The sequence below is a fragment of the Solea senegalensis genome, linkage group LG10 (assembly GCF_019176455.1).
Source record: "Solea senegalensis isolate Sse05_10M linkage group LG10, IFAPA_SoseM_1, whole genome shotgun sequence".
NCBI classification, from domain to species: Eukaryota; Metazoa; Chordata; class Actinopteri; order Pleuronectiformes; family Soleidae; genus Solea; species Solea senegalensis.
In genome coordinates, this window is record NC_058030.1 from 7,913,498 (window position 1) to 7,932,638 (window position 19,141).

The window sequence follows — 19,141 nt, forward strand, 5'->3', positions numbered from 1 at the left end:
TTAAACATTCAGTGCAACACATAACCTAACTTTCAAACAGAATGGTTAAAATCACTGATGAACAAGGCTCGACAAAAACCTGGCAATATTGTACTGCACAAGCAAACACTAACATCTACAGAGTTTCTAGCGTACACATTCAGGTTAGGCTAAGTAATGATGTTTCTAGTTAATCGACAAAAATACAGGGAAGAATAAAAATCATATATTACATCAGACCAGATGAAGTGTACATGTCTGTGAAGCAAAGTAGTTTCGGCTTTTGCTCCCCACAGCAGCGGTGGTGAGAAATGTAGCACCTACTGAGGGCAACTATAATTTTCTTTTTACATGCAGCTATGGACTCACATTGACTTCCATTCATTTGGAAGGTGTAACCAAAGCATTATCCCTGTCCTAAACCATGACCAGTTAAAGCCTAACCCCAACCTTAACCACAATTCAGACCTTAGTCCTAAACTTACCCCATTCTTCAGAAATGAAAACAGAGGGAAGGACATTTCTGTAAGCAGTTTTTTTTTACATAAAAACCTACTACAAAAAAGTGATTTAATCATTTTGTTGCCAGTAGAGGATTTTGTCTTTCTGTTTATTTCCCTCCAGGGAGTTGTGTTCGCTGTAACAAATACACCTTAAACTACCAACGTGCAACAAAGAAACACAGAAGAACACACCCTGGAGAGCGCCAGCAATGTCACGGTCGTTGCACTTTTCTATCTTTCACTTCAGTCCCTCTTTCAATCTCAGCAGCAAATGAGAGATTTTACATCTTTGTTTGAACAGCGCGAATCACAACATCACACAGGAAAATGTGCAAACTCTGCAACTGCACTGTCAAAATAAAGTTGTAGCAGTGTTTACATTACAAACAAGAATACAAACACGTATGGCATAATCTCTAGTGACCTTTTACCAGTGTCCATTTGTGATTAGATCACTCAGGATGGATGTTAATCCTGGGCCTGAACAGGGTCAGAGATTCTCCACTTACTACCATCCAACACAACATGCCCTCCTGCCTCTTCAATCCCATTCACCATCACACCAAGGGATAGGTACCCATTAAGAATGCAGCACCGCCGTGACCTTCATGTGGAAGATAAAGGAGTAGACGATGAAATGTTTGAAGCACAGTTCACCAAGTTAAAATCATATCTTAATCAACACGAATCTTCACACTAAGAATTTGAACACACCAGAAACAAACACTCAAACTCCAGCTACAACCTCCAGGCAACACACACAATAGCTTATCACACTGTTTCCACGAATGATTGACCGTTTCCTTCCTCTGAGAGACATTTGCTTCAGAGTGAAATAGTTTGTGCACAGCAGTTTTGACAGGAGGGGAAATTAATGTCACTCACAGTCCTTCAGTGTGTTTGTCTGAGTGCATTTGTTCTTAAACACACAAACACAAAATCACACACAGCTTTGCAACCACTTCTTATCCTGCCCTGACATGAGAGACCTCACATTCAACAGAAACAGGTAGTTGTGTCTCTATTTGACGGCTGTCGGGTTCCGACATCTGCACCCCAGTTTTCGAGAAATTAAATTTAATGGGTGACATGGGGATTTCTGGCTCACACAAAGCCGTTTTCTATGATATAAAAGAAATGGGGAAAATGCTTGTTTAATTCAAAACAGCCTATATGGAGCAAATGTTTTGCTCAGCAACAATCAAAATTAGAAAAAACAAATTTCATAAAAGTATACCATCATATGAACAACAATAGTTATTTTTTTAGATTTTTGCTTGAAAGAAAAAATTATTATTTATAAATAAAATCCCCTAATATCTGTGCACACATACTTCCCCTGGCTGTGTTGCATAGCAGCGTGACAACACCCCTCATTGTCATGGCAACGATCCTTGCAGCATATACAGATCATCAGCGATGCAGCTGCTGCCAATCAGCATCACACCCACACACCATTATGCAGATAATGATCTCAAGTCAAATTTCTGTCTCCTCTCAAACCAAATTGCACAAATGTCATCAATAAAACTTCCACTGTAGTTACAATATTTATGATATTTCAACAAGCCGAGATCAGAACAAATATGTGTTCTGCCAACCTTGATCCCTGTGTACAGTTCAAAGTCTAATGCATGCGGTTTTGAGGCTGTTTGAGGAATAAGAGAACCACCGAAATTCTTGTTTACAAAAAAATGAGGTTCAGGATGGGTTATTTAGGAACAGATGTAAGGGGGATCACAGAATGATTTCCACAAATCAAATGTATTTAAAAATAAAAACAATTAGAATGTATGCTTCAGCCATCATCATTACATACTGCTAATGTGCATGTGTTTATTACCATTCATAAATACTCATAAAGGTTCATAATTAATATTTTTTTTAATAATGAGGGATTCATTATGAAGTAAACAATGTTGGTTTTCTTCCACCGACTCCACAGTTAATGATTTGAATGCTGGTAGCTAACATTTCTGCTAAAAATAAACTAACCTCAGGTAAGACTGTTGGCATGCAGTGAAAGTGTTGATTGCTGTGGAACACATTCATGTCCCAGTGACAAGTACCCGTTTTACCACCATGCAGCGGAAATTTCACAGGCTCAAAAACAAAATGAGACAACATCCACAGAACACAGTCTCCTCCACCCTGCTGCCTGGAGGTTCGTATGTCTGTACATAAAGTTTTCCATTAAAATGTTACTTTAAAAGTCACGAGCCCTTTTTCAGTCTGTGTGCAGCTCTGACAGTGAGAGTGAACACTCCTCAAAGACAAACACTTCCTCCCCCTCCCTTTACAAACACAACTGACCCGGCCACTGCAGTCCATCTGCAACATGCACACTCACAGTCACAGGCAGTGATTAAATACATTACTATATACTGTATGCTTAAAGCTTATCGCTTCTGACCTCATTTCCATGCTCATAAATTGTTTTAAAGTTAAAGTTAGTTTTTATTAATCCCCTTAGGGAAAGTATTCCTCTGCATTTTGACCCCTCCTACAAGTAGGAACAGTGGGCTGCCACACTGAGTGGCGCCCAGGGAGCATTGGGGGTTGGGTGCCTTGCTCAGGGGTACCCCAGCCCTTTTTGGCCAGGTGGGGATTTGAACCGGCGACCCTCCGGTTACAAGTCAAGTTCCCTTTCCCCTTGGCCACAGGCTGCCGAGCGAGAAGAGACAACACAGACATCTTTTTTGGCCCAAACTCGTCATCATGATGATTGCACAGTGTAATGTGATAGAAAAGCTGCACAAAGCCATGTTTACCCTTTGAGCCTTGTTTATTCCTGCTCACTCTGACTGGTTTGTCCTTTTGGGCTACTGTAGAAACATGGCAGCGCAAGATGGCAGCCCGGTATAGCAGGACCCTCGCCTAAAATACATGACATGCATATGAAAGGCAAACCATTTAAATTGTAAAGCAACAATACAGTTATAAAACGTACAACGCCAGTGATCCCTTCTAAATCTTGATTATTGGACCTTTAGTAGATAGTTTGACTGTTGCATTCGAATGTAGCCAACACAGAAGATCCATCACTTTTATTTTTAATGCACAACGTCAAGTAAGCTAGCCCTAACCTGAAATGTAAACCAGAAAACCTTGCTTTATGATGATTTTTTTGTGCTGAAACACATATTGGACCTGCTGTTCCTGTATGATCCATGTGCTCCATTGGCTGACTGGTCTTCACCATGTAATTCGTCATCACTGCTTTCCTTCTGAAGAGTTCATTTATTGATGCCTCATATTCCGTAGACGCTGATGCAGATATCACTCGGTCTAAAAAGGATTTCACCACATGGAGGTGTGATGATACAACCCTCGCCTGCCTCTCCTACTTCAAACTGTCAACAATCTTTCAACTTCTGTCTGAAGGCAGTCAGACGAAGTATAATTTTAGTTATGTTAGTCAGTTTAAACCTGCCAACATACAATAAAAGTGACGTGGACATTAATGAACTCCCTGTTAATGAACTAATGAACGATTTCTGCTTCTTCTTTTCACAACCTGTTTTTCATCTGAATGAATAATGATGCAGAGTCTGCACCAACTCCAACACTGACATTATGTTCAGACCCTTTTTTATTTAGATTGTGATTCCTGGTTCAGATCCAGGAATCTGTGCCTTGGTATCAGAGGAAGGAAGTATTGCTGAGGTAGCTGCTATCTCAGCCATTTCCTGATATTGTATTTAACTGATTTCGCTTCAAAATACAAATGAGAAGATAACCGTGTGTGTGTGTGTGTGTGTGTGTGTTCTCTGTTTCGCACTGATGTGATGTCGAGCAGAGGCAAAGAGAGAGCTGAGAGCTGATCACAGACTGAGACTGACTGACTTTTACTCTTTTTATATAGCACTTTTTCTTGACTTGAGCTTCACACCATAGTTTTGTCATTCGCCTGTTCACACACACCCAATTATGCAGCTCACCTACTGTATATGCAGTGCTTTTTCTACCACACATCAACCATACCCATTCACACGCTGCTAGCAAAGCCACTTGGAGCAAATTACGGTTCGCCATCTTGCACATCAACAGCTTGACTTGCTTAGCCAGAATTACTGATTTTCTACTGAGCTAAAGCTGCCCCAAGGCAAGGCTAGAGCAGTCGAAGTAAAGGAACTACCCCTGCAGGGGTTAAGAGCAGCTCAATACTGTAGTATGCAATAATATTTCCTCATATTTTAGAACACAGAACATTTTAAAATAAGAGATGCATAATGTTTTTCTCCGACAGCTGATGCTCGAATGAGATTAAAAATATTCTATTTAGAACTGACGCATGACTGTGATGGTGAATAAATTAGTTTTTAGTTTTAGGTGGAGGTGATTATCAAAGAACTAAAATATGATGAACATGATGCAGAGTTCAAATGTCAGTGTGTACAATTTGGCATACATTAAAGATAAAATAATTACACTTACTTTTTTGTCAGTGTACAATCACCTAAATGAGCATTTTATATTTAAATAAGGTTCCAGGTGAGCTCTTTAGAGGCTGTTATCTTGGGCCACCACAATATCTTTTGAGTTTTGATACTGCCTGAAGGATAAATAGGATCTTAAAATACTTAATATTCATCTTCAACATGAAACTTTACCAATGCATGCGGCTGAAGTTTACACACTGTACATCCAACCACTGACATTATGTCACATGACTGCACTCTCTAATTTATGATAATCACAGTGTTTAGTTTAATGCTCAATGATCATCATCATCGCCAGGGAACTGATGATGTTGAAACCTATTTTAGTTGGTATTCAACCCTTGTTGCTGTTGGGGTTTAGAGTAATTACTGCACAAAGAGAATAATATATTAGTTTAATAGTAGTAGTAGTAGTATATAGTATAGTAGGTCTGGTGCAGGCAGAGTGAGACTGGGATGTATGAGAGATAGAAAAGCACATATACAGATAAATAAAGAAGCAATGTGCAAGTGGGTGAATGTGACGCTTCGTGTAAAAGTGCTTTAATAGGATCAGAAAAGGCATAGTATGAATGACGCATATTTACCTTTAATGTGTATTAATAGGATCAACAGCTAATTCAGGGCTTTCCCTGCCTGTTCACCCAATTATTACAAGGGAAGAAAGAGAGGGGTTTTTTTTCTTTTTAATCCTGAAGACAAAACGCATCAGCAAGCTTGGTTCTATAAAGACATAATGATGATGCCATTTTGGTAGATCTGGCTGTTAAAGGTTAATTTTACTGTTTTATTTTGGGTAACTCAGATTAAATGACAGTGCCAACAAGCTGTTTAACATGAAAAAGTGCAAGTCTGAGTGTAAAACCATGCATTGTGGCTCAGAGATACAAGGAAACAGATGTTACACAAGCGGAGGAATCTGTCAAGAGCGTCTCCTTTAATGACTGTCTGCGAATCGAGGCAATGAGGTAGAAAAGCTCTCCAATGGGTCACAGCGGGAAACAAGAGCAGAGAGAGGGAGGAAAGGAAAAACCGGGGGATACGCAGGGATGACGGAGGAGAACATGGAGAAAACTGAGAGAAGGAGGGGGGATCTAAACTGTAGGGAGGAAAGGATAAGACTGAACAGAGTGGACGATGGAGATGTGGCTGTGACTTCACCAGTGCAGAGATAAAAATAGAAATGAAGCACTTCCTCAGCTTGTCCACTGAGGCCATTTGAATCAATTGATCATCACTGTGCAGGGGAAGTTGAAGTCTTTTATTAGATTAGAGCCTCCGGAGAGCTGCAGCCGTGGTAACACAGTCTGATCCGCACAACTTCGTCACCCGCACAATGAACACCATTGTCACCTGCCGAGGCTTGACAAAAGGCCAAACAGACACCGTTCCATTTTATAAACCATCATACCAATACGAGTCACAGTACAGTCCAGAAACCCCCAGAAACCAAGGCTTAATCAAGTGACTCCGGGCTTTTCCTGCTGCAGCTATTTTAGCGGTCGGCATCAGAAACCCTACAAAAAGAGCAACTCATCTTGTATGCTGCTTAATTTGTTACGCCAAAAAAGATTTGAAAGCCATGAATTTAGAGAGAGACAGACTTCAATAAGACAGACCTTGAAATTCAGACAATAAGGATAACTCACATAATATTACTCAGTTGCTTGGATCACTCATAAGGCTTAATATGAAATTACATTTTTTTTTTGTTCATTTGATGCTTCTGTGTTTGTGGCTATTCAATTACAACAGTCAGGTGCTATAAGAGCACAGACCAAGTTGAGGGTAGAGGGTTCATAACATTTTCTATGATTATTAAAACAGACATATTGGATAGTATCTGCAGTTTCCATGGCACAAAGCAACTGGGAGTATTTCTATTTCTACTACATCCTGGATAGAATGCTAGTCCATCACAGAGCATGTTCTGCCTCAGCATCCCTTAATGCCAAGTGGTCTGCAAAGAGGACGTTGACCAAGCAAGGTGACATATTTTGTCATCTTCTGGCCCACAAATGCAGCTTACGTAGGCTCATGTGTCTGGACACAAGTCTTTTTTAAGACCAACTTAATTGGCATTCTACTAAGTATGCACTTACACAAGAAAGATGAAAGTGCTTGTGCAGACAAACGGTGAACAAGAGTAAAAAGCCTTTAGAATTAATCAGTTTCTGTTTTGTTGCTCAGGAAAAAATAGGTCTTTGAAAAGTCAATCATAGTAAAAAGCATATTATTAAGAAAGTATATGAAAAGCTAGTCACAAAATTAAAAAGGTGCAAGTATGAGGTTTTTTTTACTCCACACTAAAAATGTTCTTTCATATCAAACGGGAAAGTATTGTCAAAGCTCTAATGACATTGATCAGTAAGTAGGAATAATGAAATGTGATTGGTGCCATCAAAGAAAAGAATAAGAAATGAGTTGCAACTCAAATGATCAGAGAGAGCAAGCATTTTTAATGACAACACTGCTGACAGAAGATTCTTGTGAAGAGAATTGATGGGACTTTTCCTGACAATAGTCATATGCTGAACATATTTATTATGTGAGAAACATAATGACAGCCGACAGCGCCTTTGAACCTCTGCCACAAGGATAAAAGATGACAAAAGATGTAAGCTTGCCCCAAGAACTGAGACATGTCACATGGAACCATAGACCAAATATAAAATAATGAATGCCGTCTTCCCGTTTGTTAGCTGAACACAACTCAAAAGTAGCAATATGCTGAAAAGGCACCGGGACTCCACTGGTTGCTAAAAGACGTCTGTTTGAATGGACGTCGAGTGAATGGAGTGAAAAAATAACCCGACTTCTCACCTGATTTACATCAGGTAGCATGTCTAAGATACATTTTTAACATCATACCCTGATGTCAACTTCGGCCCCATTTAGCAGAAAACGGAAAATAAACTAGCAGTTGATGCCCCTGAACTTCCAGTTGCAAAACCTCACTTCTGGAGGCTTTTAAGTTTGTAATTGTGGCGAAGAAAGCGGAAAAAGCAAACAAGGAGGCAGTGCGAAATCAAAACTAGATCTCTGTACATTGTCAATAATCCAGTTCGTAATATCTCCAGGATCTGTAGGCAGTTGTGTCTTATCCAAAAGGCTCTAGAGTTATTACCTAACTTGAGAATCTGATTGGGTCGGTTATACACAGTAAAGCCTCCAACATCCATGTTTTTTCTTGTCATAGCAGCTTTTCCCAAATCCTTAAAATCTGACGCGACCCACTGGAACATTACATCACAACTCTGGTCAACACACATCAGGAACTTTCGATCAGGCCCCTGCATACCGAAGGTACAAACAATCATGGTTTTCCTCTTAGGAGGAAAATCACTGAGAGCAACATGTGTTGAAAACCAGGATTTTCAACATTCATTATCAAACAACCGTCTCCAAGGCAAGTACACAAAAGGCAGTTGTGTTCATTTGATTTTTTCAGGTTTTTCTGTCTGGTATGGGTATAAAAACAACACTTCACACTACTACAAACTGGTTCAAGTCCTGGATCATATCTAATGCTCTATATTCACATGTGCAGGCGCTCCTGGACCATTAATAAGTCTCCATACCAGACAGGTAGCTCTGAATCATAATGAGAGTGTCAATTATTTTCATAACAAAAAGATGGACAGTTGTACATCTCTATGTGTCCCTGTGATGGAATGGTGACTGTACCCCGCCTTATGCCCTATGTCAGCTGGGATTGGCACCAGCAGCCCCACATCCCTCATGTGGAGGATAAAGCGGTAGAAGATGGATGGATGAAGTTATATACACTGCTGCACTGGTCCAAATAAACAGCACACACACACACACAGTAAACAGTTGGGAAATATCTGGAAGTATCCAAGCATTTGATGTCAACAACAGCAGTGTAGGAAGCAGTTGTGTGTGTGCGCAGTAATGTGGACCACTTTGTGAACTGTGTGCATTATGTGTGCACTGTTATCAGCTGAAAGCAGAGGCGCTGTAGGGAAGAATCAGCTGTGATAAACCTGGAAGACAGTTTCCCTCAACAAAGTAACAGTCTTATGTTCCTATAATTTCAGTCCCCTGTCAGCTTTCGGATAAATGGCAAGCTGCATCATTCATTTCAGGAGCTACATTTATTCATGAAATGCATTTAGAATTTTTTTTAAAAGGACAAAAAATTTTCGTCTGTGTCTTCAGTCCAGGGCTTTAGCCAAGACGTGTTTACTTACTTAGATTTGAAGCAGGTGGCAACCTGTATATAAATAATAGACATAAAGGTAAATAAAGTAAAAACAGGGATGTGCAATACTGACACATACTTTGATATTTTATTTGATATAACACACCACAGTAATGATAGATAGACAATATCCTTCAATTAGAGCAGCAACTATTCCTTTCATAATCAATCTGTCAATTATAGTGTCAAATAATTGGTCCATAAAATGTTTGATGAAAAATGTTGCTTCGTGTTTTCACAAACCTCGAGATGATGATGATGTCCTCAAATGCCATAAACCAAAATGATTCTGTTGTAACGATAATGATGTTTTCGTTGTTATATGGAGCAAAGAGACCAGAAAATATTGACATTTAAGAAGCTGAAAAATCCTGCTCTCTGGTCTAAAACACAGTGTCCGACGACAATCTGAGGTACAACAAATTAAAAGGATATCTCTCCTGTTTCTTTCATCTGTACGGACTGAGATACATGTCCGTACAAACATGTACGGCCACTACACCACAGTAGTATAGTATAATAGTATTCATTATATAGTGTAGTAATTTCATATTTTCAATAGACTTGGTTAGTAATTGTGTTTATTGTGTGTTTGTATGCTGCCCAATTTACAACAAAACAATACAATTTACTGCTTTTTTAGATAAAAGAGACACAATTAAATTAAAATTAATTCAAATTTAAACAAAATAAAACAATATCTTTTGTTTCTCATGTGGCCCCTTGGGGAAAATAATTGCCCACCCCTGGTCTAACATATCTCAAAAAAAAAAAAACGGGCATAGATATTACTGAGAAAGCAAAAATCTTGTTTGTGTCCGCTGGTAATCTCAAGCTGCTTCTCAGAGCAGGGACACACAAAATGTGCCGGTACTTTATACAACGACACTTTAAAAACTGAATTGTCCCTTTAAATGTGAAGTGTATAATGTATTTGGTAATTTGGTTTTTGTTTACACTTTTGCTCGTCCTTAAATGCACCACAAAGGGATTTCAGGATGGATATACACTTTATATATACACTATATATATATATATATATATATATATATATATATACACACATATATATAAAGTGATGTGTATATATATATATATATGTACACATATATATATACACATATATATAAATAACTTTTTCATTCATTATTATATACATAATGGCTTTTACATGATCATTGCCTTTGTTAAAACAAGTAATTGTTACACTGAAAACTAAAGCTTCAGTGGTGGGAGGTAATTTGATAATGTCTGATACATGACAAATATAGAGAGGTAATTAAAAGGTTTAAAATAAGATGAGTATGCACCTCACAGGGAGGAATCCAGTCTAAAGTGATGTGAAGGATTGAGCTATTGAAAAACACACTGACTGCTTATACAAAAGGCATCATTTTCAAATGCCTTCATGGTCTTTGTGCTTTACCTCTTTTCAATTAATAGTTAGGGATAATACAAAAGAACAATGAGACACATACAGTACAACTGTGTGGGCTGACACTTATCAATGCCACCGATCCTCAAAATAATCCATTTCAATTTATATTAATTTTCAATGAACATGAGACCTACACAAAGGAAAAATTTGGTAAAACAAAAAACCTCAAATCTAATCGTGTAGTGGCTGACAGACAGCTGGTGAAAACTGAACATTTAAGTGAAAAAAACAAAACAAAAAAACAACTTGATTAATAGAAAAGCTGAGGCCCAGCTGGAGCTCCAGTTTTAAACACAGCGTGATACAGAGGCTTCCTATAAAAAGACAAAAATAATAAAGAAATTAACAGAATCACAATGTGCTGATGCACAAAAACCCAAACATGTGATTGGACAAGAGTTTCATCACTGCAGAAACGACAATGACACGCTGGAAGAGAACAGTGGGGAACATTGGCTGTATGTGTTTATTGGCTTATGTGTGAATTTTATACCGGGACATGATTACAAAAAAACAAAAAACTAATTTGGACTCCAGGTGCACATTTGGTTTTTCACAGTCTCTAGCATGGGTCAAAGATGGTCTCCATATTTCTTATACCACCCAGATGCCTACTAGGAGTGATCACCAGGGCCATATAGGGGGAGTTGCTTCGCACTAGAAGAATCAGAGAGAAGCACTGGCCAAAAGCTTCCATGAAACAGTGTAACCTACCATCTTTCCCATAATGCACCTGGATAATCTTTCACTTATGTTCACCACTTCCTACCAACGACATTACGTATCGTTAAGCATATGGACAAACAATTCAGCAATTTTCAAATTACAGGAGGCAGAACATTTTTAAAGCCAAAATGTGTGTCACAATATGATTTTAGATGAATTATTGTCTTGATCTATACACATCTTATGCTACAGACTGAAGAGAACATCTTTGTTTCTCACAGATCTGCACAAATAACACACAGTCATCAAATATGAAAATGACAATGTCATGTCAGTATAAAATCCTAAAGATACCCATCCCTATAAATCTGTTGTGATGGCTGACCACATCGACATCTGCCGGTCATCAAAACAGACAAAAGATTGTGTTGTCTAACTTTGGCATTAGGCAAATACAATACAATACTAGCTCCACACATTTTCAGCAAGCCTGTGAGTCAACGCCAACGCAATCAAACTGCAATATTTTCTCTCTCAAAATGTCTACATCTGCACTTTCCTTAATACATGGAGACACAAAAAAAAGTCACAGAAGCCTTTGCAGGGAGAACACGGAGCAGGCCGTCAACTCAACAAATGCTCTGTATGCGCAACAGCAGTGAAAACCCCTCCAGAGACTTCATTAGTCACCAAAAGCACCGGGCGAAACCATGAGCTGGTGCCGCTGCTACAAAGGGACATGACGCGAGCCACTCAACCTGTACATACTTATTTTTATGGTGAGTCATAAATATCATAGGACATTATGTCTTGAGGGCTTATGGCAATGAGGTGTTAACCCCGTGTAAAGTACTTTGAAAGACAGGGTACATGCCGTCTCACTAGCTTTTCTGTTTCCATCAAATTGTACCAGAATTTTCAAAAATTCAGTAAAAGACTATGTGTGGGAGTAAGTTCACGAAGGTAAAGCAGTAGGTGGCAAAAGGTCTGACACCACAGAAGGATAAGAGGACACAGTTTGATGACTAGTGATTCATTAGATAAATAGATAAAGGCAAAAAGGTAAACATAGAAAGACGTGCTGTCGCTCTCACAGTAAAGTGCCTTTAAGTCTTATGTCAGGATTTGGTTATAAAGTTAAGCATGAGATCAATTAAAATTTAGACCAATGAGGGTGCCTGAGCAGAAAATTTCCATTGCAAATGACTCCATAATTTCACTGAAAATTACTAAATGCAATAAATAAATGCTAGAGGAAGTCAAAAGGTCACCAAAGTCATTAGGATTCACCCTCTGGCCATGATTAATGTGTGCATTTAATTTCATTGCAATCCATCATCCAACGGTTACTGAAGACGGGCTGAACAACAGACCAACATTTTCAGCTCGGGAGTCATGCTGTATGAAAGAGTAAGAGTGTATGTAGGAGGAAAGAGTGATACTGACGCATGTATGCCCCCTGCCACCCCACCACTAAAACAAATCCGAGAGGAAACGCTGCAACAAACACACACTCTCACACCATTTTGCAGCATCCATAATTTCAACACAAAACCAGAAACTTTTTAACTCAATCTGGTGACAAAACAACGAGTTTTGAAGTGGCTCCTTACAACAGTGAAGCAGACAAAACAGTGACTTGTTTTGTTGGTTTTGCATGTTTTTCATCATCTCTACTGTAGCATCTGTGCTAAAAACAGCAATGTACATTACTGTATGTACAATGTACATACAGAGTTTGAGCTGAGGGCTACCCCCCTGTGATGCTCTTCACGGAGCTCCCTGTCGAGAAATCCTTTCACATCTCAGAGAGGAAGAGGAGGAGGAGGAGGAGAAGAGGTTACATAACCCTATGAGAAGAGCTCCATGTCAGGGAATCTGACAGGGGAAGTGAAGATGACAACAGAGGACGGAAGTTGCCTTCAGCAAATTTGTGGCCAAAACTTGCGCCCACTAAAAAAAAAAAAACATACCTCCACATCAACAGAAGTGGCTCCCTACATCAGAGAAGCGGGGAGAAAAGAAGAGATGGTGTTTATCTTGTTTGTGTAATAAACAGCTGCCAGGGGATTAGACATGGACAAGGGAAGATGCGTGGGTCTTCCATCAGGAGGGGGTTTCTGCAGTCGTGGTTTCCCTGCTCCATTTGTCAGGCCCGCTTAGAAACAGGACAAAAACAGAAACAGCAGGGAAGACAAGGAGCAGGTGGGAGTTTCCTTATGATGCCATAAAAATACCTCATAAAAAAACAAGCATCCACTCATATCCAATTTTGGCAACTTAACTTAACTAGATTCTACCTGACTATTTAATCGAGTCTCAAATGGTGCAGAAAAGACTGGAGGATAATCATGTTGTTGAGCAAGGCGAGTCTGCAAGGTCAGAGGCCGGGACAATATCGCTCAAAAGTGTGAAACAGCTAAAAATCCACAATTTACGGATGCAGCAGCAGCTCATTGTCCAAATTTGAACACAGGAGCACCTCTTAAGCGATGGAGTGAAGCTGCTTTACACTTTGAAAGCCAGATGTCAAACCTTCAGGTTGCTCTTTTGCTATAGTAGTGCTACTGCTGCTGCTGCCAAGCACATCTCAGCCAAAACCAACCTCAAGTAAAGATCTTGATCAACCATCTTAGACAACAAAAAAACTTCAAAACTTCTGCCCCCGTGGCTTCATAAAAGAGTTTCACTAAAGTAGTGTTTGGATGTATTTGTATGGTGTACAAAGAAAAGAAATCTACTTGTGAGGTTTTGTTTTTTGGTCATATGTTGATTAAATTGTGTAGGAATGTAGGGTAAAACCAAAGGAAGAAATTAATGTATTTTGTTGGTGATGAGGTAAAGTAAAGGATGTTTGCACCCTCGCAGTGCTTTCTCTAGTTAGCATTAGAAATTAATCTCACTGAAACCTCGTTGGAAACAGACATCCATTATTTTACCTCGACATTGTTGGACGAAACTTGGACCGTTTCCTTCCTCTTCTCTGATACACAACATGCCGGATCCATTTCTGGAAAGTTTCATCAGTGCCAGGCACTTTAAAACAAAAGGCCTTAAAAAATACAAGACAATATATTCCATACCTCTAAATTTCTTATTTCTATCATGATCTCTTACAACTCTGAAGACTTTTATCAGATATGTTCCCATTCTCACACTTGAAAGTGGCTGTTTCACAGAACGTACAAAGGCCTGGCCTGCACACAACAGAAGAAGCTAGAAGCTGCAAAAGCTTATTCAGTCCAGTGTAAACAAGGAAAGTAGATGTTGCATGGCTGGTTTCTCTGCTTCAGTGTCACTAGAAAACTTCCCCCAGAGCTGTATGGTGTGCAGTCAGTCCGATTCATACCTGTGGAAGCATACAGTCCCCTCTACTGATCAAACCTATAACACCATTTTCTTTTATTTCTGTAGATTGGAAAAACATCCTCAAAAAAGAAAAGAAATATGATTTAACAATTACTCTTCCAACTACAATTCCAAATAGTGATTCTTTCAGATTGTTTTACCACAACAGGTTATTAGTGAATGAAAAAAGAGCATAAAAAAAAAAAAAAAAAAACATACTCATATAATTTTAGCCTGGCTGAAATTCTGTAGGTTCTGTAGGACACAGGACACAGAGCAGTCAAGGCTAACACAGAAACTTCTCTCAGCCAGGTAGGAACAACACCAGTCTAGTGCTGCTCCTTTAATGCCCACCCAGTGCTCAAGACGAGAAATTAGAGTGCTGTGGTCAACTGTATCAAAGGGAGCGGTCAAATCAAGTGGCACAAGGATAACCCAGTTACCAGAAACAGTGGCTAAATATATATCATTAAAAACATTTAATAGTGCAGACTCTGTGATGTGTGGAGTTTTAAACCTAGACTGAAACATCACCTGAATCCCACTCTGGTCTGTAGATGGGTAAAAAGACAACTATCTCCAGGATTTTAAAAAGGAATGGAATTTTGGCCTGAAATTAGCAAACAAAGAGGGATCAAGACCGGGTTTTATTAATTAGGGCTGTAATCAACCAAAGAAAGCCCTGACATTTCGACTTAAAAAAATCGACCTTTCGGGAGAGTCTAATAATAAAACATTGAAATATGCCAATTCTGATATGTTCTTATACTCAAAATGGACAAGTTAGCATACCGTTTTATATGATATGCCACGTTTGTAGTCGAGCTGTGTTATGCAAACTGTTGCTTGCAAACGTTGCATTCGACTTTTTTCCTGCCATCTATTTTTGTAAAAGACTTCCACACTGCCGATTGACTGAATGAAGCCAAAAATGAAGCTCAAAATTAAATAAAACCACCGGACGTACTTTAATCTATCTGCCTCTTGTGGGTTGGGCTAATCCAAAATACTGAAAACAAGAGGGGTGTTCTCTGAAGACACGCTGCTACCTGTGAAACAGGGGTGCTCTGAAAACACCCCCATTAGCACTTGTTACATTCCTTTTGATTAAATCAAATTAACCATAGACTGTTTTTAAATTAACTCATAAATCGACCAGTCGACTGGGACTTTACTGTAAATAATAATAATAATAATAATAATAATAATCAGTGGTAACACTACAGCATGTTTAAAAGCTCTGGGTACCACACTAGTGGTGAAACTGTAGTTGACAATAGCCAGGACAGGAGGTCCAATACCTTTCTGAAAAGGTGAGGGATGATCAATAGTCCCTTTTAATAAGGAGAGGGACACGGGCTCATGCGGAGGTGAGACTTCACCGTCTTCTGGTAACGTTGCCAGCTGTCTTTCAACATGTCAAAGGATACCTGCAGCTGCAGCTTATCCCTCCTCCACAGCACTAGTGACATCAGGGCTGAGGTGTAGATTTGAGACACCTGTTTGTTTGTTTTTTTTAAATGGAGCCAACGTGTCTGCACAGGGTGGAGAGAAACCCTGTGGTCAGCTCCTTAGTATTAAAACATAAGGATGATTCCTTATGGAGGCGGTTTAACCAAACATGGAAGAGAGAAATCAAATGAAACTGGCGTATGATCTGAGAACACTGCCTCACAAAGTTTTCAAATTAACAAGTGAGTAACCATATGATAAGACCAGTTCAAGTGTGTGCCTGTGTTCATGTGTTAACTGCACGAGATTAAAAGAGTCTATATGATTCAAAAGGTCTTTGGCCAGTTATTATCAGGACACACATGAATATTAAAATCCCCAACAATTAGAATCCGATCATATCGAGGCATTAATTGGGCCAAGAAATCAGAAAAGTCGTTTATTAAAGTGAGGTTTTTTTAACCTGTCTAACTGTTGTAAAAGAAATAGTCTCACATTTTAGGACAGCTCCACACAGAACTACAAAGATGTAGCTAAGCGAAATTATACTTCTTATTATTACATTATGATTTGTTTTGTTATTTAAAAGTATATCTTTTGTCCTGGCAGCCCACCAGGCCTTTAATATTACAGTGGAAATTTTGCTTTGCCTGCAACTCACTGTCAATACTGCAAGTTCTCAAAGCAAAGAAAATGTGTGGCTACCTGAGCGGGGCATACTAATCCTACAGCTTTGAGTCAAACAATCTGCTTTCAAACGAACACCACAAATAAAATTCATAAAATGTGACAAGGGAGCCGATTTTTCCCAATTTGTCATTTCTTTCAGCACACACTGGAGTTTTCTTTCCACATCCAATGTCATCATTAATAAATTCCCTGCGAGGTGAAAGCCTGAAGACTGAGCATCATGGAGGCCCACAGTGAAGATGCTGAAGGCTGCGTTTGAGCGTGGGCCGATACCAAGCATCAGTTTGCATCATTAACTCCACCTCCAGAGCAAGCATGCAGCAGGAAACAGACGGGACTCGAGATGACTGCGATTTTTCTGTGAAATGTTCTTATTAGTCATCTCTTACTTCATGTCCTGTCAACATAGAGACAAAGCGTCAATTTTTGATTGACCTTTTGCCAGTTAAGGCTCTGCTGTTTGGGCATTTGAATATCTGATCAGTGCTTGGTCCAATGCACTACTTTCTTGATGGCTTTGATGGCTCCCTGTTAGTGTGCTCATAGAAAAACACAACACAAAGCTAAATGAACTCATTTCAGTGACTCAACTAAACTACCACATCTGCTCTCTATCAGAGTCTCGAGCAGATATATTACTTACACGAACACCTGTGCTGAATATAAACACCTGCATGTTTAACTTAAACACCAGGAGAAAGCCATTAACATGTTCCCCAGCAGAAGGAGAGAAAGTCCTTCCGTCATAAGTGGCTTCCTTGCTTGCTCCATTATTCAGAAGCATGCAGTTTACAGGCTGCCCTCCAGCACTGCAGAAATGCATTCATCCGAGTCTAACAGAGACAAACCCGAGCAGAGTTATTCACCCTATCAGTGGAATGGCCATTGAATGTGATGCAGCCAAAGACTACACTTCAATGCATCCTTGCAAAGCACTAACTCCAAAAACTGAAGGACAAATTCAGAAAGTAAATAAACACGACTAAACACAGCCTTATATTTTCCTGTAAACGTTATGATTTAATTCTTTCTTATTCAGTGAATGCCACATTTCGGTTCAATGTGAACTCACAAGTATTTGCAAAAACGTTTAACAGAAGCATGTAATACTGGCAAATGTCTGTACTTTCTAGCCCAGCCATCTGTTTTTCATAATTCTGTTTTCAGGGAAATATTGTAATGTTTTGTTGTCGTTTAAACCACCTTGAGAATTCAGACAGCCGGTAGTTTGGTTCCAGTGCAGATGCCACAGGTTTTTCTGTACTGGTGTAATAAGGTGGGTGGTTGATGCTCTCTTAATTTCACATACAAACTACAAAGAGCTACAAAAAATACTTTTTCAGTCGGTACCAGATTTATTTCAGATTTCCTTCAATTTTAAGATTCATATTAGGTTTGCCAAAAAGACAGACACATGTATTTAAGACTTAAAAAACTGAAGAGTGGTTATTTGTGTTGAATATAATATGAGCTGAACTACTGTAAAGCCACTAAGATTCCATGAAAGACTCGAATAATAGTTGCTTGACATTAATTACTTTAACAGTTCATTAAGTCAGCTTAAAATGGACATATTCTCAATGGAAGTTCGCAGGCACGTCTATCCAAACAACAGGTGCATGTTGCCTCAGCGTGCGGATGGCGGACTCACCTTTTGCTGCCGCCGGGCCATGTCGGTGGGCTGCTTGGCGTTGAAAGGGTAGGCTATGCACCGCAGGACGAACACATAAATCTGCAGTTTAGTTTTTCTCTCCTCTTCCTCTCTCTGGATCCGCTCCCGCTCCTTCCTCTCCTCCTCCTCCTCACCTGCAGCGCCACTGTCTTTCGGACCTTTACCGGAGACACCCCCAGGTGCAGCGGACTGCTGGCCGCCCGCTCGACTGCTACTTCCCCGTTTCACCGACAAGGAGGCGCCCGGTTTCCGTGGAACCTCCTCCGGCGCAACTTCTGAGTCGGACTCCCCGCCGGTGTCTTCGCTGGAGGACGGGTCCAGCATGGTTTACAGCCTGATAACTCCGGCTCACACCGACGGAACAAAAAACAAAGAGAGGAACAACTGTTTGAGCGTTAGTTTGTTTGTTTTAGTCGACGTGGCGTTGACAGCTGCTCCTAACCGACCACGAGTCTTGCCCTGCCGCTGTAGGTCGTGTGATTTGAGGCGCTGACTCGAGAGGTCCGTCGGTGTTTTGTGTGGAGGGTGGGGCGGGGTTTTAACGGTTAATATTCGCAGGTTGCCACCACCGCGTCCGTCGCACCACCATGTGTCGGAATGGCAGCGCGCGCCTGCCGCCGCTGGCTGCTGTTGCTGCACTGTGCACGCGCGCGCTCCTTTGCTCCTGCCTACAGGTGTGCAACCTGTAGCTGCAGCCGAAGATAGGGAAACTGGGGGAGAAGAGGT

General features: G+C 40.0%; 1 protein-coding gene across 1 annotated transcript in view; it reads right to left on the reverse strand.

The window, feature by feature from the left end:
* The window catches only part of cadps2 (Ca++-dependent secretion activator 2), a 133,961-nt gene extending 115,030 nt beyond the window's left edge, over positions 1–18,931 (reverse strand). Inside the window, exon 1 of the mRNA XM_044036339.1 lies at positions 18,395–18,931. Within this exon, the coding sequence (XP_043892274.1) occupies positions 18,395–18,739 (345 nt within the window). The 5' untranslated portion in view covers positions 18,740–18,931. The remainder of the gene's footprint in view (positions 1–18,394) is intronic.
* Between the last annotated feature and the right edge of the window lie 210 nt (positions 18,932–19,141).